This window comes from Pelophylax lessonae (assembly GCF_965119305.1).
Source record: "Pelophylax lessonae genome assembly, chromosome: 1".
Classification (NCBI taxonomy): Eukaryota; Metazoa; Chordata; class Amphibia; order Anura; family Ranidae; genus Pelophylax; species Pelophylax lessonae.
This window is the reverse complement of record NC_138768.1, coordinates 892,219,033-892,242,062: the sequence shown is the minus strand read 5'-3', so window position 1 is coordinate 892,242,062 and position 23,030 is coordinate 892,219,033. Positions and strand designations below refer to the sequence as shown.

The 23,030-nt window shown below is 45.7% G+C and overlaps 1 protein-coding gene across 1 annotated transcript; it reads left to right on the top strand.

The window, feature by feature from the left end:
* Positions 1 to 818: 818 nt before the first annotated feature.
* On the top strand, positions 819 to 22,784 carry LOC309550889 (proteinase-activated receptor 1-like; the record flags this gene model as incomplete). Its single annotated transcript, XM_082251271.1, has 2 exons — positions 819 to 874; positions 21,718 to 22,784. The coding sequence occupies exon 2, from the start codon at positions 21,774 to 21,776 to the stop codon at positions 22,782 to 22,784; it is 1,011 nt and encodes a 336-aa protein (XP_082107397.1). The 5' UTR covers positions 819 to 874; positions 21,718 to 21,773.
* Positions 22,785 to 23,030: the final 246 nt, after the last annotated feature.

Below are 23,030 nucleotides of genomic sequence, written 5' to 3'. Positions count from 1 at the left end.
CCTGGGCCTGATTGTGATCTAGCAATGTACATGAGAGCAGAAGCTCTGTTGGGTCTCTCCCTGCTCATTGGCTGAGAAACAGCAGCCATTGGCTCCCACTGCTGTCGAACACAACCAAAAAGGAGAAGGCAGGGGCAGCCGAACCAGGCTGTGTGTGTCTCATAGACACACAGAGGTGGCTCGGGAGTGAGCATGCACAAGTGCCCCCAGAGCAAGCATCTTGCTATAGGGGCTCTCAGCAGGGGGGATTGGCAAGGAGTGTTGATGTGGGACCCGAAAAGAGGAGGATCTGGGCTGCTCTGTGCAAAACCATTACAGAACAGGTAAGTATAACATGCTTATTTTTTTTAAACAAAAATCTCTGACCTTTACAAATGCTATAATCTAGTAGCCTGACTGGAGGAGGGTACTACAGCACTCTTAAGTAGCTTACAGTCTAAGGCTCTGATCATCATAGGGCATATACTAGGGGCAATTTAGACAGGAGCCAGTTCCCTACCAGCATGTCTGTGGATCCTGGGAGGAAATCCACACAAGCACATGGAGAACATGAAAACAATGCGGATGGGGGTCCTGATTGAGATTTGAACCAAGGACGCCAGTGCTGCAAGGCAGAAGTGCTAATTACCAAGTCACTGTGACATTCACTGACATCCAGCACTGCACACTACACAATATATACAATGTGAGATGACTGTAGGATGTTTCCAGACACAACCAGAATGTTCTGCTTATTTCCTGCCCATGTCCAGTATTGTATCCGAAGAATCACATATACAATGTTCTCACTGAGTGATGTTTTTCTGTTATGTTCCCACAGTTGGCTTGATTCACAAATTACCACCAGGTACGCTAAACTTCACTGGGAACTCAGGTAAAGACATTATTAATTTTATTATTTTATGATGAATATCCAATCAGCCTTCATTAAACTCATCTCACATAACAGGACAAGGAGTTGGAGGCATCTCATGGGCTTACCAGTTTATAATGTGATCTTGGACTTGTATAAACCTTTGTACACTGGAGAACCCAACATCTGGTCTCTGGTATACTCTCTGCTCTAGGAGAATGGACGTGAGGGAAATCAAAGGCACAGCTGGTCCTGGTGTCTATAACCAGGCCCATGCTGAGGAAAGAAATCCAAGTTTGAGACCTCACTCAAGATATTATGATGAAATCAATGAGTTTCTTTATTCCTCATAAATAAAGTAGACGTACATCTCAAGGATCAGAACATTCAGGGCTATGTGAGATGATTACGGCCACACACACCTACACAGGTTGAACTGGATGGACTATTGTCTTTATTCAACCTCACCTACTATGTAACTATGTAACAAACAGTGTACAAACAGACGTGTCGGGCTGACGCCAACCCGACACGTCATAATAATACCTTGAGTGCGGTCTCAAACTTGGATTTCTTCTACTCTTGGATGATGGATCTGACCTGCACCGGGTTTAGAACATACACCTGAGCGGCTTTCTCTCATTGTTTTACATGCTCAGGAAACCCAGTTTTACTGAATGTCCTCAGAAGGTTGGACTCTAGGAAAATGGGAGGCACAGCTGGTCCTCCTTTATTGGATCTCAGCAACAGATGACAAGTCAGTCCAACAGAGTATATACAAAATAATGCAATATAATAAGAACACCTATAAATCCCCTTTCCAATATCCTGTCCTTCTGCCCTTAACAAGCATATAGACCTTCCACACATCCAGGATATATATTGGTTCTATATACACCTTTGTGTCTTCCATGTGTAGTATGTACATGCCTTTCCTGTGCCCTTCCTTCCTAGGTATTTCCTTCCATCATCCTTTTTCCCCTTGCAATCAAATCTTCCCTTGATATACTTACTAATAAGCAAAGGAACTGATTGGTGGATCAAACATTTGTAGTGGTACCCCCATAGGAACCAGCAGTATGTAAGGTCCCTTAGGTATTTTGCCAGAATTGCCCCACTACCAGTCACAGTCACTTCATTGGCTCAATGAACAGTCTAGGAGTATGCTATTCTGATGCTTTGTTGTGGAAATTAATTTGGATAGGTTTAGGGTAACTGTCGGATACTCCAGTAACTTTAAACAGCAATTTGAGGACACTAAACTTCCTCCTGAAAGTCCCTACACAAGACTGAGCTATACCCAGACACCATGAACAATGTCCCCCTTGAGTAACCCTTCTTCTAGCACAAGAGGGATGGCACCAGCATACAATCTCAGATCTCTCACACCAGTCTGCACTCACTAATGTCCTTAGACAATTGGACGCCTCTTTCCAGTATCTTCCAGACACCTCTCCTGTGATACGAGACCAGATCCCCAGACAATAATCCCTCTGTCAGCTCCAGAAGTAGAGCCCCCCCCAGCTAACCTAGCTGAGACCTCATTGAACAGCAAGCATGTGGCAGGCCTGCCCAGGAGGGCAGCAACACCCCAGGCTGTGATCTCCTACTCCTGCAAAAAGATCCCTCTGCTCCAAGTCTCAGAGTAGTTATACCCTCTCCCAGCCATCATCTTGGCATATTGCCGCAGGAATTGGCTAGGGCTGCATAAATATTCAGCTGCTGATTTGATTCTCCCTGATCTCTATTTTGTAGAATTCTTCAAGACAGACAGGAGGATGCAGTCAACTCTAAGGCTATTAAAACACAGAACAGATAAAAATGTTCACACGCAACTACACTGAATATAGTGAGCAAAGATCTTAATTTACCTTACCTAGCACCTATCTAGGAGGAAGCTGTGACGTGAGTCACTTTGGGTGGGGGGCTCGTGGAACCCAGATTACTTTAGAGAGGTTGGGAAACTCCTTGTCTAGCTTCCCCGGCCCCTCTTATGTGTAAGTCACCTTGTGGGGCACAGGGTGACCAAGAACCCCAGTCAGGTCTGCACTAATCAGACTCACTGTACAACCACACCGGACTCAGCATTTTGTGTTACCCCAGTTATCCTGGGTTCTATATGTGTGGTTTGTGTTGAAAGAGTGAGGGGCTCTTTCACTTGGGACAATAATATTTCTGAACAGTGTCCCTCAGGAAATATATGAAGATGAACGGTTTGACTTTTCAGATTGCTAGAATATTGCAGGAGTGTCTCATAGATCCTTGCTAGATAGTGAGGTAGGTGGGGTTTGTTATTGTTAAGTACCTGTATTCTATTGTTTTATTGTTTCTGTCTGTCTTAAGATCAACTTATTATGGGATGTATATGTGTATTGGCTGCTAAGGGGGAGGGGGGATTGTCCCACAGTGTATATCTCTTTGTCAAACCGTTGGTGCAATGCACCTGTTTCCTGCGCTCCAAGAGGTGATATTCTAACCACATCCATCCACACTCATGCGGCTAATGAAGACCTTCAGCTTGGCTTGTCTTGAATGCTTCAGCCTTGCAGCCCCTTACCAGACCAGGGTAGTCTGAGACCACTAAAATTAAAAATAAACACAAGGGCGCACCGGCCTAGTGCATTATCCACCACAAAGATTTATTATCAGAAAGGTATAAATGTACTCACAAATAGTGTTGAGCGAACACGGACTGTATTATTCGTGTTCGTACCTAATAATTGGATTTTTTTACCCGAACACGGACCCGAAAACTTTACTGTATGTTCGGGTAAAAATCCGTGTTCGGTCGTTTTATTTCCGGGTTTTGCATGCATTGGCGCGCTTTTCATGGCGGGCTTTCAACAGCCAATCAACAAGCGTTTAACTGGTGTGCCTTAAGCCATCCCAGTCATGCCTACAAATGTATTAGTAGCTGTGATTGGCCATCTGAAGCATGTGACCATGTCTTTATAAGTGAGAGACCGAGCGCCGCTGCGTCATTCTGCTGTGTAGTTCAGGGACAGAGAACACATCATACGTGCTGGCTGCTGATTAGGGACAGACAGGCAGGCAAAACTAATTTGTGTCCGGATAGAATTGAGGGACAGGTCGGAGTGTGTTAGGCAGGGCGAGTTGTAGGCATTTTAGGGCGAGGCTGCTGATTTTTAGGGTCAGTTTTCTACAATCGATTTTGCTGTGTGGGAGGGGTTTGCAGTGACCGATCTTATCAATCCTGTTAGGGAGAGAGTCTGCTGATTTTTAGGGTCAGACAGTGTGTTCTACAAACTACAATCGATATTGCTGTGTGGGGGGGGGGGGTTTGCAGTCACCCGATCTACGATCTTATCAATCCTTTTAGGGAGAGGCTGGAGATAGGCAGGTGTCAGTGGTCCACATCCATTTTGCTGTGTGTGGGGTGCAGTGAACACAATCTTTTTGGGGTGCAGTGAACACAATCTTTTTTGCCCACTGAGGAGGAGGGAGAAAAGTATTTTTCTATCAATTACTGTGTGCAGCCTTTTTCCTTCAGCTGTGCTCTATTGACTCTGATCATACACTGCTGTGTTCAGTTCACATGTGCTATTATTGAGTGGTTTCAAAAATCATACACTTTTTTCTATTCCACTATTAAATATACAGCCTTGGGTTAAAAAAAAAAAATTAAATTGTGGCCTGCAGCAGAGCTGAATGATATTTGGGGTTTTTGGGGTTCATCTCATACTTCTGAAGATTTGAGGGTGCTGCCTGTTCCATACTCCTCCTACTCCTCATCCAGCCTTTTAGGGGTACAAACAATAGTAATTGGGGCCTAGTGTGGTTTTGTACGTGTGAGATACATACACTTTTTTTGATCATATTTTCTATTCCGCTATTCAATAAAAACCTTTGGGGATCAGTTAAATTGCGGGATAGTCTGCGTTGGTAGGTGTGAGATCCACCTTTCCAAGTTTTTGGGGTTCATCTCATACTTCTGAAGATTTGAGGGTGCTGCCTGTTCCATACTCCTCCTACTCCTCATCCAGCCTTTTAGGGGTACAAACAATAGTAATTGGGGCCTAGTGTGCTTCTGTACGTGTGAGATACATACACTTTTTTTGATCATATTTTCTATTCCGCTATTCAATAAAAACCTTTGGGGATCAGTTAAATTGCGGGATAGTCTGCGTTGGTAGGTGTGAGATCCACCTTTCCAAGTTTTTGGGGTTCATCTCATACTTCTGAAGATTTGAGGGTGCTGCCTGTTCCATACTCCTCCTACTCCTCATCCAGCCTTTTAGGGGTACAAACAATAGTAATTGGGGCCTAGTGTGGTTTTGTACGTGTGAGATACATACACTTTTTTTGATCATATTTTCTATTCCGCTATTCAATAAAAACCTTTGGGGATCAGTTAAATTGCGGGATAGTCTGCGTTGGTAGGTGTGAGATCCACCTTTCCAAGTTTTTGGGGTTCATCTCATACTTATGAAGATTTGAGGGTGCTGCCTGTTCCATACTCCTCCTACTCCTCATCCAGCCTTTTAGGGGTACAAACAATAGTAATTGGGGCCTAGTGTGCTTCTGTACGTGTGAGATACATACACTTTTTTTGATCATATTTTCTATTCCGCTATTCAATAAAAACCTTTGGGGATCAGTTAAATTGCGGGATAGTCTGCGTTGGTAGGTGTGAGATCCACCTTTCCAAGTTTTTGGGGTTCATCTCATACTTCTGAAGATTTGAGGGTGCTGCCTGTTCCATACTCCTCCTACTCCTCATCCAGCCTTTTAGGGGTACAAACAATAGTAATTGGGGCCTAGTGTGGTTTTGTACGTGTGAGATACATACACTTTTTTTGATCATATTTTCTATTCCGCTATTCAATAAAAACCTTTGGGGATCAGTTAAATTGCGGGATAGTCTGCGTTGGTAGGTGTGAGATCCACCTTTCCAAGTTTTTGGGGTTCATCTCATACTTCTGAAGATTTGAGAGTGCTGCCTGTTCCATACTCCTCCTACTCCTCATCCAGCCTTTTAGGGGTACAAACAATAGTAATTGGGGCCTAGTGTGCTTCTTTACGTGTGAGATACATACACTTTTTTTGATCATATTTTCTATTCCGCTATTCAATAAAAACCTTTGGGGATCAGTTAAATTGCGGGATAGTCTGCGTTGGTAGGTGTGAGATCCACCTTTCCAAGTTTTTGGGGTTCATCTCATACTTCTGAAGATTTGAGGGTGCTGCCTGTTCCATACTCCTCCTACTCCTCATCCAGCCTTTTAGGAGTACAAACAATAGTAATTGGGGCCTAGTGTGGTTTTGTACGTGTGAGATACATACACTTTTTTTGATCATATTTTCTATTTCGCTATTCAATAAAAACCTTTGGGGATCAGTTAAATTGCGGGATAGTCTGCGTTGGTAGGTGTGAGATCCACCTTTCCAAGTTTTTGGGGTTCATCTCATACTTCTGAAGATTTGAGGGTGCTGCCTGTTCCATACTCCTCCTACTCCTCATCCAGCCTTTTAGGGGTACAAACAATAGTAATTGGGGCCTAGTGTGCTTCTGTACGTGTGAGATACATACACTTTTTTTGATCATATTTTCTATTCCGCTATTCAATAAAAACCTTTGGAGATCAGTTAAATTGCGGGATAGTCTGCGTTGGTAGGTGTGAGACACACCTTTCCAAGTTTTTGGGGTTCATCTCATACTTCTGAAGATTTGAGGGTGCTGCCTGTTCCATACTCCTCTTACTCCTCATCCAGCCTTTTAGGGGTACAAACAATAGTAATTGGGGCCTAGTGTGCTTCTGTACGTGTGAGATACATACACTTTTTTTGATCATATTTTCTATTCCGCTATTCAATAAAAACCTTTGGGGATCAGTTAAATTGCGGGATAGTCTGCGTTGGTAGGTGTGAGATCCACCTTTCCAAGTTTTTGGGGTTCATCTCATACTTCTGAAGATTTGAGGGTGCTGCCTGTTCCATACTCCTCCTACTCCTCATCCAGCCTTTTAGGGGTACAAACAATAGTAATTGGGGCCTAGTGTGGTTTTGTACGTGTGAGATACATACACTTTTTTTGATCATATTTTCTATTCCGCTATTCAATAAAAACCTTTGGGGATCAGTTAAATTGCGGGATAGTCTGCGTTGGTAGGTGTGAGATCCACCTTTCCAAGTTTTTGGGGTTCATCTCATACTTCTGAAGATTTGAGGGTGCTGCCTGTTCCATACTCCTCCTACTCCTCATCCAGCCTTTTAGGGGTACAAACAATAGTAATTGGGGCCTAGTGTGCTTCTGTACGTGTGAGATACATACACTTTTTTTGATCATATTTTCTATTCCGCTATTCAATAAAAACCTTTGGGGATCAGTTAAATTGCGGGATAGTCTGCGTTGGTAGGTGTGAGATCCACCTTTCCAAGTTTTTGGGGTTCATCTCATACTTCTGAAGATTTGAGGGTGCTGCCTGTTCCATACTCCTCCTACTCCTCATCCAGCCTTTTAGGGGTACAAACAATAGTAATTGGGGCCTAGTGTGGTTTTGTACGTGTGAGATACATACACTTTTTTTGATCATATTTTCTATTCCGCTATTCAATAAAAACCTTTGGGGATCAGTTAAATTGCGGGATAGTCTGCGTTGGTAGGTGTGAGATCCACCTTTCCAAGTTTTTGGGGTTCATCTCATACTTCTGAAGATTTGAGAGTGCTGCCTGTTCCATACTCCTCCTACTCCTCATCCAGCCTTTTAGGGGTACAAACAATAGTAATTGGGGCCTAGTGTGCTTCTTTACGTGTGAGATACATACACTTTTTTTGATCATATTTTCTATTCCGCTATTCAATAAAAACCTTTGGGGATCAGTTAAATTGCGGGATAGTCTGCGTTGGTAGGTGTGAGATCCACCTTTCCAAGTTTTTGGGGTTCATCTCATACTTCTGAAGATTTGAGGGTGCTGCCTGTTCCATACTCCTCCTACTCCTCATCCAGCCTTTTAGGAGTACAAACAATAGTAATTGGGGCCTAGTGTGGTTTTGTACGTGTGAGATACATACACTTTTTTTGATCATATTTTCTATTTCGCTATTCAATAAAAACCTTTGGGGATCAGTTAAATTGCGGGATAGTCTGCGTTGGTAGGTGTGAGATCCACCTTTCCAAGTTTTTGGGGTTCATCTCATACTTCTGAAGATTTGAGGGTGCTGCCTGTTCCATACTCCTCCTACTCCTCATCCAGCCTTTTAGGGGTACAAACAATAGTAATTGGGGCCTAGTGTGCTTCTGTACGTGTGAGATACATACACTTTTTTTGATCATATTTTCTATTCCGCTATTCAATAAAAACCTTTGGAGATCAGTTAAATTGCGGGATAGTCTGCGTTGGTAGGTGTGAGACACACCTTTCCAAGTTTTTGGGGTTCATCTCATACTTCTGAAGATTTGAGGGTGCTGCCTGTTCCATACTCCTCTTACTCCTCATCCAGCCTTTTAGGGGTACAAACAATAGTAATTGGGGCCTAGTGTGCTTCTGTACGTGTGAGATACATACACTTTTTTTGATCATATTTTCTATTCCGCTATTCAATAAAAACCTTTGGGGATCAGTTAAATTGCGGGATAGTCTGCGTTGGTAGGTGTGAGATCCACCTTTCCAAGTTTTTGGGGTTCATCTCATACTTCTGAAGATTTGAGGGTGCTGCCTGTTCCATACTCCTCCTACTCCTCATCCAGCCTTTTAGGGGTACAAACAATAGTAATTGGGGCCTAGTGTGCTTCTGTACGTGTGAGATACATACACTTTTTTTGATCATATTTTCTATTCCGCTATTCAATAAAAACCTTTGGGGATCAGTTAAATTGCGGGATAGTCTGCGTTGGTAGGTGTGAGATCCACCTTTCCAAGTTTTTGGGGTTCATCTCATACTTCTGAAGATTTGAGGGTGCTGCCTGTTCCATACTCCTCCTACTCCTCATCCAGCCTTTTCGGGGTACAAACAATAGTAATTGGGGCCTAGTGTGGTTTTGTACGTGTGAGATACATACACTTTTTTTGATCATATTTTCTATTCCGCTATTCAATAAAAACCTTTGGGGATCAGTTAAATTGCGGGATAGTCTGCGTTGGTAGGTGTGAGATCCACCTTTCCAAGTTTTTGGGGTTCATCTCATACTTCTGAAGATTTGAGGGTGCTGCCTGTTCCATACTCCTCCTACTCCTCATCCAGCCTTTTAGGGGTACAAACAATAGTAATTGGGGCCTAGTGTGCTTCTGTACGTGTGAGATACATACACTTTTTTTGATCATATTTTCTATTCCGCTATTCAATAAAAACCTTTGGGGATCAGTTAAATTGAGGGATAGTCTGCGTTGGTAGGTGTGAGATCCACCTTTCCAAGTTTTTGGGGTTCATCTCAAACTTCTGAAGACTTGAGGGTGCTGCCTGTTCCATACTCCTCCTACTCCTCATCCAGCCTTTTAGGGGTACAAACAATAGTAATTGGGGCCTAGTGTGCTTCTGTACGTGTGAGATACATACACTTTTTTTGATCATATTTTCTATTCAGCTATTCAATAAAAACCTTTGGGGATCAGTTAAATTGCGGGATAGTCTGCGTTGGTAGGTGTGAGATCCACCTTTCCAAGTTTTTGGGGTTCATCTCATACTTCTGAAGATTTGAGGGTGCTGCCTGTTCCATACTCCTCCTACTCCTCATCCAGCCTTTTAGGGGTACAAACAATAGTAATTGGGGCCTAGTGTGCTTCTGTACGTGTGAGATACATACACTTTTTTTATCATATTTCCTATTCCGCTATTTAATCAAAACCTTTGGGTATAAACAATTAAATTGCGGGATAGTCTGTGTCGGTACGTGTGAGATACACCTTTCCAATTTTTGGTGCGCATCTCATACTGCCGAGGATTTGAGGGTGCTTCAGTCTGCCTCCTGCCTGTTCCAAACTCCTCCTACTCCTCATCCTGCCTTTAGGGTACAAAAAATTGTAATCGGGGCCTAGATTGTGTTTGTACGTGTGAGATACACCGTTTTGTAAAATTTGTCCTATTCCGCTATTCAATATACACCCTGTTTGAGTGTAAAAAATTAAATTGTGGGATAGTCTGTACCGGTACATGTGAGATACACCTTTTTAAATTTGTTTGGCGCATCTCCTTCTACCGCCGAGGATTGCAGGGCGCTTCAGTTTGGCTCCTGTTCCCAACTCCTCCTACTCCTCTTCCTCATCCTGCCTTTAGGGTACAAAAAATTGTAATCGGGGCCTAGTCTGTGTTTGTACGTGTGAGATACACCGTATTATAACATTTTTCCTATTCCGCTATTCAATATACACCCTTTTGGAGTGTAAGAAAATTAAATTACGGCATAGTCTGTATCGGTACGTGTGAGATACACCTTTTAAATTTGTTTGGCGCATCTCCTTCCACTGCCAAGGATTGCAGGGCGCTTCAGTTTGCCTCCTGTTCCCAACTCCTCCTACTCCTCTTCCTCATCCTCCATTAAGGGTACAAAAAATTTTAATCGGGGCCTAGTCTGTGTTTGTACGTGTGAGATACACCGTTTTTTTATCCTTTTTCCTATTCCGCTATTCAATATACACCCTTTTGGGGTAAAAAACATTAAATAGCGGCATAGTTTGCATATTTGACTGTCAGATACACCCGTGCGATACTGTTGTTGTTTTGTTCCGCTATTCAATAAACACCTTTCTACCGCAAGATCATAAATTACAGAAATATGAGGAGACCGTCAAATAGGGCCGTGGCCTGGGTCGTGGTGCTGTTGGTAGAGCTCCTGTTGCAAGGAGAGGACGTGGTCCATCTGTGCCAGCTACACGCACAAGTGAAACACCTTCCACAAGTGTGAGTAGGCGACAGAACCTGCAGCAGTATTTGGTAGGGCATAATGCGCCTCTAGACGTGATGAGGCCTGAAGAAGTACAGGCGATAGTAGATTGGGTTGCTGACAGTGCCTCCAGTTCCTTCACATTGTCTCCCACCCAGTCTACTGCAGAAAGGTCAGAATTGGCACCTGCAGCCAATGTCCAACCCTCTTTCACCTCACCCCCTTGGAAATCAGGCAAGCAGTCTGAGCCCCAATCCATACAGCAGTCTCTTGTTCTTTTTGAGGACTCTGTCAGCAGGGTTTCCCAGGGCCATCCACCTAGCCCTGCCCCAGAAGTGGAAGAGATTGAGTGCAGCGATGCCCAACCACTTATTTCTCAAGATGAGTACATGCAAGGACCATCGCAGCACGTCTCCGATGATGACGAAACGCAGGTGCCAACTGCTGCGGCGTTCAGAATTGTGGAGACCGACAAGGAGGGCAGGGGTGAAGACTGGGTGGAAGATTATGTGGAGGACGATGAGGTCCTCGACCCCACATGGAATGAAGGTCATGCAGGTGACCTGAGTAGTTTGGAGGAAGAGGCGGTGGTCGCACAGAGCCACCAGCACAGCAGAAGAGGGAGCAGGGTGCAGAAGAGGAGCGGCCGTGCCCTAGACACTACGCTCGCTACTGCCCAGCGCACCAAAGTCAGCTCAAAGGAGTTCTCTAGCGTGGAAGTTCTTTAGAAAATGTGCTGATGACAGGACACGAGTGGTTTGCACCCTGTGCAATCAGAGCCTGAAGCGAGGCATAAACCTTCTCAATCTGAGCACAACCTGCATGATCAGGCACCTAAGTGCAAAGCATGAGCTGCAGTGGAGTAGACACCTTCAAAACCAAGAAACGTCTCTGGCTCATCCTGCTTCCTCTTCTGCTGCAGTCTCGGCCGCTCCAGCCACATCTGTAGTGATACCGGCACCTGCCACCCCGCAAACAGAGGATCTGTCAGCAACACCACCACCTGGGTCACCAACCATCTCCACAATGTCCCATGGAAGCGTTCAGCTTTCCATCTCCCAAACACTTGAGAGGAAGAGGAAGTACCCCCCTACCCACCCGCGATCCCTGGCCCTGAATGCCAGCATTTCAAAATTCTTGGCCTTTGAAATTCTGTCATTCCGTCTGGTGGAGACGCACAGTTTTAAAAACCTTATGTCGGTGGCTGTCCCACAGTACGTCGTGTCCAGCCGCCACTACTTTTCCAGGCAAGCCATCCCTTCCCTGCACAACCAAGTGGGGGAAAAAATCAGGTGTGCACTACGCAACGCCATCTGTGGCAAGATCCACCTAACTACCGATACGTGGACCAGTAAGCATGGTCAGGGGCGTTATATCTCCCTAACGGCACACTGGGTAAATGCAGTGGCGGATGGGCCTGAGGCGGATAGCAATTTGGCGCATGTCCTTCCAACACTGAGGATTGCAGGGCGCTTCAGTTTGCCTCCTGTTCCTAACTCCTCCTACTCCGCTTCCTCATCCTCTACCGCCTCCTCATCCGGACAGCGTAACACCTTCACCACCAACTTCAGCATGGCCAGGGGTATACGACAGCAGGCAGTTTTAAAACTTGCCTGTTTGGGGGACAAACCACACACCGCGCAGGAGTTGTGGAGGAGCATGGAACAGCAGACAAATGAGTGGTTGCTGCCAGCGAGCCTCAAGCCCGGCCTGGTGGTGTGTGATAACGGGCAAAATCTCATAGCAGCTCTGGGCCTAGCCGGTTTGACACACATCCCTTGCCTGGCGCATGTGCTGAATTTGGTGGTGCAGAGGTTCCTTAAAAACTACCCGATATGTCAGAGCTGCTGCAGAAAGTGCGGGCCGTCTGTGCGCACTTTCGGCGTTCTCACCTTGCTGCTGCTCGCCTGTCAGCGCTGCAGCGTAACTTCGGCCTTCCCGCTCACCGCCTCATATGTGACGTGCCCACAAGGTGGAACTCCACCTTGCACATGCTGCAAAGACTGTGCGAGCAGCAGCAGGCCATATTGGAGTTTCAGCTGCAGCACGCACGCGTGAGTCGCTCTGCGGAACAGCACCACTTCACCACCAATAACTGGGCCTCCATGCGAGACCTGTGTGCCTTGTTGCGCTGTTTTGAGTACTCCACCAACATGGCCAGTGCCGATGACGCCGTTCTCAGCTTAACTATCCCACTTCTATGCCTCCTTGAAAAAACAATTCGGGCGATGATGGAAGAGGATGTGGCACAGGATGAGGAGGAGGAGGAGGATGAAGAGGTAACATTTCCAAGGCTTTCAGGGCAGTCATTCGCAAGGGGCTCCGAGGGTGGGTTCCTGCACACACAAACGCCAGGGACACAATTGTCCAGCAGGGGCACAGTTCTGGAGGATGAGGAGGATGAGGAGGAGGAGCTGGAGGAGGAGATGGAAGCATGTTCACAGCAGGGTGGCACCCAGGCCAGCTCATGGCCATCACTGGTGCGTGGCTGGGGGGATACAGAAGACACGGACGATACACCTCCCACAGAGGACAGCCTTTCGTTGCCTCTGGGCAGCCTGGCACACATGAGCGCTTACATGCTGCAGTGTCTCCACAACGACCGCCGAGTTGCCCACATTCTAACTTGTGCTGATTACTGGGTGGCCACGCTGCTGGATCCCCGTTACAAGGATAACATACCGTCCTTAATTCACTCACTGGAGCGCGATCGCAAGATGCGCGAGTACAAGCGCACGCTGGTAGACGCGATGCTGCTGGCATTCCCACCTGACAGCGGGACCACAGTGTAAGCACAAGGCAGAGGAGGAGGAGGAGGAGGAGGAGGAAGAGGTCGACAACGCAACCAGGGCACCGCCAGCACCTCAGAAGGCAGGGTTAGCATGGCCGAAATGTGGAAAAGCTTTGTCAGCACGCCACAACAAACAGCAGCACCAGCAGCTCATATGGAACGTCTTAGCAGGAGGCAGCATTTCACCAACATGGTGGAGCAGTATGTGTGCACACGCCTAGACGTACTGAATGAGGGGTCTGCCCCCTTCAACTTCTGGATTTCCAAGTTGGGCACATGGCCTGAGCTTGCCCTTTACGCCTTGGAGGTGCTGGCCTGCCCTGCAGCCAGTGTATTATCTGAACGAGTATTTAGCACGGCTGGGGGCGTTATCACAGACAAGCGCAGCCGCCTGTCCAGAGACAATGTGGACAAGCTCACGTTCATTAAAATGAACCCGGCATGGATCCCACGGGACTTTTCCGTACCTTGTGCAGAATAGCAATGGATACCGACCTTACCCACCCATTGTTCCATTTTTGCTCTTTCTCACTCTTTTATGGTGTACCCTCATTTAAAATTTGTTAAAAGAAGCAGTGTTGGCTACCTCGTCCTCCTCCTCAGGGCCAGATTAACGTAGGAGCTATTGGAGCTGCAGATAGAGGCCCCTACCTTTATATAGGCCCCGGGTTGGCCATATTCACTGTTACCGCTCTTCTGTTACTTGTAAACACAGAAGTCTGGCTTCTATGCTCGCTTCCCCAGGCAGCTCCCTCAGAACCTCCCCACACAGCATGAAGGCCGGACAAGGAGGGACAGTTGCGGATGCATGGATGTGTTTATGGCTTCAGAGACAGCATCCCATGTTGAATTAGGCATGCATGGCTGCACCCTTCCTCCTCTGGGTGCATGCCAAGGCACGGCCCTTAAGGCCCTTCAAAATCCTCAGCACCAAGCCCATGATGCTCTTAATCCGGCCCTGGTCCTCCTCCACCGCCGCTTCCACCTACACCGCCCATAGGTGTGCGCAGCCTATTGCATTAGGGTGTGCACCCCAAAGTTTAAATACACATGCATGTGTTTGCCTACATGTACATGTCCCGATACATTACTCTCCCTGCTGGCAAAGTGAAATAGAGCAGAGCAGGTCCGAGGGAGATCTTTCCCATCTCCTCACTGGCAAACAAAGCGATAATGCTAATGTGCCCTAGGTGATTAGGGTGTGCCCAGGTACACCCGGCACACCCTGTGCACACGCCTATGACACCGCCACATCCACCACCACCTCAACCTCCCTCCTACTCCATATGGGCCTCGTCCTTCACAGATGAAGAAAATTGTTTTATTTTTCTGTTTTTTTTTTTGTTGTTTTAAGTTATTTCCCTATTCACATTTGTTTGCAGAGCACTTGCCATGCTCTTAACTACGTTTTTCTGCCATTTGCAGCACTCTAGCCCTTTCCATTGGTGTTTTAGAGCCATTTTAGTGCCTGAAAGTTCGGGTCCCCATTGACTTCAAAGGGGTTCGGTGTCCGGGAAAAGTTTGGCAAAAGTCCGGGACACGGACCCGGACTTTTTTTTAAAGTTCGGCCGAACCCGCCGAACATGGACATCCAGGTGTCCGCTCAACTCTACTCACAAACAAACTCTTGGTACAAGCATATCAAATGGATGTGTTGCCATCAGAATCAGAACCAAAGTATGCATCATCCTCTGGAGCTTGAAGGCTTATGCCTTTCGAGGCTTACCCTCTTCCTCACAGCCTCTTTTTTTTCTTTTTTTTTTTTTCAATTTTAGTATATCTCTTTGTGCATTTGTTTGAATAAACAGTTCATTCTCGTTGACTCCAAAACTTGTACTGTCTAGTTCTTGGGGTAACTATAGCCAGATTCACAGGTCTCATGTTCCAGAGCTTAGGAAGCAGCTTCTTGGCGGAGATGCTCAGTTGGGGTGTCCGGAGTCCGTCACATTAGTGGCAAGCGGTGGGATGCTTCCTGCAGTCTGGGACATCCAAACCTCCACCGGGATCCAAGATCGGGATAGCAGACTTTGGTTGACCCAACGGAGATATGGACCTGGCATCAGAGTTTGAGGGGGTGCTGCGGATCGCCATTTCAGTATACCCCAGGACGGTATCTGCGGATCAATACCTGGAGCTCAAGCAGCATATTCAGGTGGAGCTCTGGATTGGAGCCCTCCAGCTTGCTGGTATATACAAGGGCAAGTGCTTTCCAACCCCAGGACAACGGGCCAGTGACCAATAGGGATGATCGAACTTTTGAAAAGTTCAGTTTGACCAGAACACCCGAACTTCCCGAAAGTTCGGCCAGGATTTCATACCTGGAGCTCAAGCAGCATATTCAGGTGGAGCTCTGGATTGGAGCCCTCAGCTTGCTGGTATATACCAGGGCAAGTGCTTTCCAACTCCAGGACAACGGGCCAGTGACCAATAGGGATGATCGAACTTTTCAAAAGTTCGGTTCGACCAGAACACCCGAACTTCCCGAAAGTTCGGCCCGGATTTCAGAACCCCATTGAAATCAATGGGACCCGAACTTCGGTAATCAAAAAACACAATTTTGAAGTCCTAAAACCCAATAAATGCCCCTAAAAAGTGCCTAGGGTTCTGGGTCATGCCCAAGGACTATTAATCACACACAAAAAAAGTTCTTAAAAATTTTCATTTTTGATAGAGAGCCAATTATTGAAAAAATTATTGAAAAAAAAATGAGATTTCTTTGGATTTAGTGTCTGGGGGGGGGGGGGTCTAAAAAGTGTACCTGTGAAGTCTCAGCTCTGTAGCATGTCCAGAACCAGAAAAAAAATAGTTCATTTGTATTTGAATTGCAATAGAACAGGATAGTGGCTCCGCTATTTTCACACCTTGCCGGTTTTGTAGCAGGCGTTTTTTGGGCATTTTTTGGGGGTCTTTGGAGGCAGGCATAACATCTGAACTTCTGTATAGGGGTATATATACACACACACTTATATGTATTTATACACATACACATATATAGGTGTTATAGCAGAGAAGCCATATGGGTGTTAATTATTTCATTAGGGCAAGCATAGGTTTCTGCTACTTTCACACCTATATATGTGTATGTGTATATATACATACATGTGTGTGTGTATATATACCCCTACACAGAAGTACAGATGTTATGCCTGCCTCCAAAGACGCCCAAAAAATGGCCAAAAAAACGCCAGCTACAAAAACGCCCAGGTGTGTTGTTGCAGGCGTTTTTTTGGGAATTTTTTGGGGGTCTTTGGAGGCAGGCATAACATCTGAACTTCTGTATAGGAGTATATATACACACACACTTATATGTATTTATACACATACACATATATAGGTGTTATAGCAGAGAAGCCATATGGGTGTTAATTATTTCATTAGGGCAAGCATAGGTTTCTGCTACTTTCACACCTATATATGTGTATGTGTATATATACATACATGTGTGTGTGTATATATACCCCTACACAGAAGTTCAGATGTTATGCCTGCCTCCTAAAAAGGCGCCCAAAAAATGCCCAAAAAAACGCCAGCTACAAAAACGCCCAGGTGTGTTTTTGCAACAGGCGTTTTTTTGGGGAATTTTTTGGGGGTCTTTGGAGGCAGGCAAAACATCTGAAATTCTGTATAGGGGTATATATACACACACACTTATTTGTATTTATACACATACACATATATAGGTGTTATAGCAGAGAAGCCATATGGGTGTTAATTATTTCATTAGTGCAAGCATAGGTTTCTGCTACTTTCACACTTATATATGTGTATGTGTATATATACATACATGTGTGTGTGTATATATACCCCTACACAGAAGTTCAGATGTCATGCCTGACTCCAAACATGTCCTCAAAAAAGCCCTATAAACGCCTGCAACAAAAAGCAGGGTGACAGGGGCGAAGCCACTATCCGGTTCTATAAGTGTTCTAAGAGAAACATAGCAGTCACCCTGACATGGAAGGGTTTTGTCACCCTGCCATAGCAGTCAGAGTCAGTTAACTCTACACTACACTACGGTCCCCTTACACTTAACACTTTCCCTACAGAAACTAGATTATTAAATCTAACTATAGTGGAAAATAGTACCCTAACTACACTAGATATCCCTTTCCTCACACTAATAATTGCTAAATGACACTTTGAGAGCAGAAGTAACAGAACTGCTTCCACTCTCTTCCACAGCCCTGGATTAAAATGGTAGAGATTTGGCGGGGCTATCTTATATACTGGGGGGCGTATTCACTAATGATTGGCCTCTGTCACTCCAATCACATTCCTAGCATTCTCCTGCCCCTCAATTGGCTTTTACTTATGGTTCTGGTCTAATCACAGGCTTTTAAAGCCCATTTCCTGTCCCATTGCGTTCTGGTTGCCGAATTCCGAACTTTTTCAGCAAAAAGTTCGGGATTCGGCCGAACCTCTAACAGTCAATGTTCGGGTCGAACCGATGGTCGACCCGAACCGTTCGATCATCCCTAGGGACCAACAGGAGTTGTGGATGGCATTCCTGGGAGAGCGGCCCCAGGAGCAATGGATATCCGAGTTGAACAGGCTGGTCCAGCAGGAGATAGAGCTGGACAATCAGTATCAGGCTCTGCAATGGCACGCAGAGCAGAAATATTTAGGAGGGACATCAGAATGCTCTCCTGAGGGATATGGCTTTGGTGGCTCTGGATTGCTGTGGGAGAGCCTTACAGATGCGTTTGTGTTTGGTGATGAAGGGGAACCTACCCTTGAGGACCTGCGAGAATACAGAGAGGCTATGCTCCGTCTCACAGCAGTCTCAGAGCTTAAACCTGATCTAGAACACTTGCTAACGAAAGAACAGCATCTGGAAAGGGCATACAGGAAACTGCTAGAACATGTTCAGCAGCATGCCTTAGAGTTGGCAGTGGAAACTCCGGAGATGGCCGTCCCCAAAGCTGAAGTGCTGACAACAGGGCAGAGCTCTGCTAGCCTCTGCCCAGCACTGATAACATCTTCTGGATTCCACAGAGAGGAGATGGTGAATCTCGATCCCCAGACACCACCAGGGACTGGGGACTTAATAGACTTTTAAGTTGAGAAGGAACAACATGGTGAACCTCCAGCAGAAGAGCTGATTTCAGAGCATGGCGCTGTTGACCTCTGCCCACAACAATCAATTCCGCAGGAGCTCCAGGGAGAGAATGCAATCGGGACCTCACAATTGAAGCTTGAGCTGATATCGGTGGATGGGACTGCGGTATTCACTGACAGCAACTCAGCAGAGAAGCTTGCAACAGGACAGAGTTCTGCTGGCCTCTGCCCCCAACTAACAGAAGATGGAATTCCTGTGGTAATGGAAGGGACTTCGATTTCCACTAGCACAACCCCAGAAAAAGGTCTGGCATTGGGACAGGAGGATGTCAGCCTTGTTGAACAAGCACTGGTGGATTTTAATTGAGGAAAAGTGGATGGGACTACAGCCTTGACCTGAATACCCCAGGGATGCTGGGCAGTCAGCTCAGATCCCCAACAGGATGATAGAGAGTGACCCCAGCCACCCTGTCTTCTCTCCAGCAGCTAAATGGACTCCGGCGAGAAGGGCCAATCCATGCTTCTCCCCAGCAGGGGTTGTGTTCTAAGAGAGAGGCAGAGGTTAGCTGGCTGAGTAATGATCTGTTCCAGACAATTTGTTTGGGGTACTGTGTGGGTGCAGACATTGGGGGACTGGAACAATGAACTAACTTCGAAGTCAACCCATTTGGGGTCTCCTTCTGTGTTAGTCTCCTGCCGAAAGGGGAGATATGTGACGTGAGTCACTTTTTGGTGGGGGGCTCGTGGAACCCAGATTACTTTAGAGAGGTTTGGAAACTCCTTGTCCAGCTTCCCCGGCCCCTCTTATGTGTAAGTCACCCTGTGTCTATTAGGGGCACAGGGTGACCAAGAACCCCAGTTGGGTCTGCACTAATCACACTCGCTGTACAACCACCCCAGACTCAGCATTTCCTGTTACTCCAGTTATCCTGGGTTCTATATGTGTGGTTTGTGTTGAAAGATTTGAGGGGCTCTTTCACTTGGGACAATAATATTTCTGAACAGTGTCCTTCAGAAAATATATGAAGTGAAGGGTTTGACTTTTCAGATTGCTAGAATATTGCAGGAGTGTCTCATAGACCCTTGCTAGATAGTGAGGTGGGGTGAGGTTTGGTATTGTTAAGTACCTGTATTCCATTGTTCCCTATTGTTTCTGTCTGTCTTAAGATCAACTTATTATGGGATGTATATGAGTATGTGGATTGGCTGCTAAGGGGGAGGGGGGATTATCCCACAGTGTATATCTCTTTGTGCCTGTGTTTGAATAAACAGTTCATTCTGGTTTACTCCAAAACTTGTACTGTCTAGTTCTTGGGGTAACTATAGCCAGATTCACAGGTCTTGTGTTCTAGAGCTTGGGAAGCAGCTTCTTGGCGGAGATACCCAGTCGGGGTGTCCGGAGACCGTCACAGGTGCTACAGTTCCTTCCCTGACTTTGACACAGAAAGGAGTTTTTCTGATTGCATCCGTACCATTTAGCATGAATGGGGAAAGGACTGAATGTGGGCTGAACGAGTGAAAACCTGTATGGCTAGCTTTAATCACCTTTTCTCATCCTCCACAAGGACAAAGTGGTTATTTCGAAGATAGAATTGTTCCTCCATCTCTGAGAGAACAGTGTGCTGCCTTCCTCCTGTCCATCTCTCTCATTCCAAATTGCTTTTCACACCCTGAATGTCACACAATGGCTAGTATTAATCTGTCCTCCGGGGCTTCCTTCTGTAAGGTGGACTCAGGCTTTGTCATTTCTGAGGGTTCCCACAATGCCAAGCGCCACTATTACATGATGGGTTCACCAGATGATATCCCATACTCTAACAAAGGATGAGAGGCCATCTTTCCTGTCACTGCTCATTCACACATGTCAGTAGGTACCTGGTAGGCACCAGACATCTGTCTTACAGGCATGAGGAGTTGGGACCTGGTCCTCACATATTTACAAAGTTCTATCATGGACGGCTGGGAAAATCAGCCAAGGCATGATACCTAAGGGTTGCCTGTTAGGATAATCCCCCTTTTTAAGGATGTTGTTGGACATCTAAGATGTCTACTGTGTAACCAATGAATTTGGGAAAAAATATTTTTCTACTCTGTGTAAAATCTTTTTCTCCTGTAGTCCACCAGTACATTCTTTAAACATTTGACCTTCCTGGGCTTAATTGCAGAAGCCATAATCACTAGAATCTGCTGAGCCTTTTGGCTTGACTAGTGTTTAACCTCTTAGAGCTGAAGCATATTCCCAGAGATCTGCTGGGCCTTTTAATCTGTCTAGTGTCCAACCTCCTAGAGCAAAAGCCTATACCCAGAGATTTGCTGTGTCTTTTGGTTTGCTTAGTGTCCAACCTTCTAGAGTTGAAGCATATACACAGAGGTCTGCTGTGCCTTTTAGTTTGCCTAGTGTCCATCCTCCTAGAGTTGAAGCATATACCCATAAATCTGCTGAGCCTTTTGGTTTGCCTAGTGTCCGACCTCCTAGAGTTGAAGCATATACCCATAAATCTGCTGAGCTTTTTGGTTTGCCTAGTGTCCGACCTCCTAGATATGAAGCATATACCCATAAATCTGCTGAGATTTTTGGTTTGCCTATTGTCCAACCTCCTAGAGTTGAAGCATATACCCATAAATCTGCTGAGCCTTTTGGTTTGTCTAGTGTCCAACCTTCTAGAGTTAAAGCATATACTTCTATACCCATAAATCTGCTGAGCCTTTTGGTTTGCCTAGTGTCCATCCTCCTAGATATGAAGCATATACCCATAAATCTGCTGAGATTTTTGGTTTGCCTAGTGTCCGACCTCCTAGATATGAAGCACATACCCAGAGATCTGCTGTGCCTTTTGGTTTGCCTAGTGTCCATCCTCCTAGAGTTAAAGCATATACCCATAAATCTGCTGAGCTTTTTGGTTTGCCTAGTGTCCGACCTCCTAGATATGAAGCACATACCCAGAGATCTGCTGTGCCTTTTGGTTTGCCTACAGTCAAACCTCCTAGAGTTGAAGCATAATCTCAGCTCTGCTGTGTCCTTTCTCTTACATTGGAATCCTTAGCAGATCTCAGGGTACCCATCGTTAAGGGGGTACACAAGAAATCACCAGCTGTCCTCCTATTTGTCATAATGTACACAATTCTGCAAAATGTTTCTCATACAATGACTTCACCTCATGTTTTGATGTTTTCAGGTAATGAAACTACGGTGAACTCAACCCAACAAATCAAGGTCCACATACTGCATGAAATGTTTTTACATGAATTTAAAGAGTATATGAACAGCTGGTTGGTGACAAAATTTGTGCCCTCCATCTATATTGTGGTTCTCCTCGTGGCTCTTCCTCTCAATATAATTGCGATCATCGTGTTTTTGGTGAAGGTGAAGGTGAAGAAGCCGGCAGTGGTGTACCTGCTGAACCTAGCTGCTGCTGATGTTCTCTTTGTTAGTATTCTTCCCTTCCACATCGTGTACCGATTCTCAGGAAATAACTGGCTGATGGGGGAAGGGATGTGCCGGTTAGTCACTACTATTTATTTAAGTAACATGCGTGGATCCATCCTGCTGATGACGAGTATTAGTATGGACCGGTTCCTGGCTCTAGTCTACCCAGTCCTGTCCCTTCCCTGGCGCACAGTGAGACGAGCCTGGCTGGTGTGTGTCTGTATCTGGGTGATATCGTTGGCCAGCATCGTGCCGATTCTCATAAGACAACAAACCCGACCATTTCCCGATCTAAATATCACAACTTGTTCTGATGTTCAAGATGAAGAATTGGTGGAAAGGTCTCAGGTTTACTACTATTTCCCCTTTTATATTGCACTTTTATATTTCTTACCTTTAATTATTACAACCTTCTGTTACATTGGAATTGTCCGCAGTCTCAGCGCACCCAGCATGAAGGGCGCCCAGAAGAGATCTCGAGCCGTCCTCCTGTCTGTGGTTGTGCTGTGTGTGTTTGTCCTCTGCTTTGGCCCAGCCAATGTGATTTGGTTCATGCATTTCCTGCAGATCTATAACCAAGCCGGTAACTTCCTGTACATTATCTACATCATCAGTGTCAGTGTGAGCAGTGTCAGTTGTTGTCTGGATCCTCTGATCTATTACTATGCATCCTCACAGTGGCGGAGACACGTCTATACCCTGCTGAGATGTAAGAGAGAACAGACACCACCAGTAGGCCAGCAGCGGGTCCTCCTCCACAAAGACCAGATAGAGAGAACTCCCAAAAAACCTCCTGAAACTTCCCGATTTATATAAGTGGTGGAGGCAGAAGATTTCCAGAAAGTGATTCCCTTTATAAAGAAAAAATAACAAATGACAGTATTGAAGATGATCCCTCATTTTAGAAAAATGCATGACGAATCCTCACCTTCTCCTTCTGTTCGTTCACTGCTGCCTATGCCCAAGCTCCTGTGCTGCCATTTTGAAAAAATTTTCCGGGGTCATCTGGCAATATAGTTTTAGTGAGATGGAGCTCATGACTAGTGTTGAGCGAACACGGAC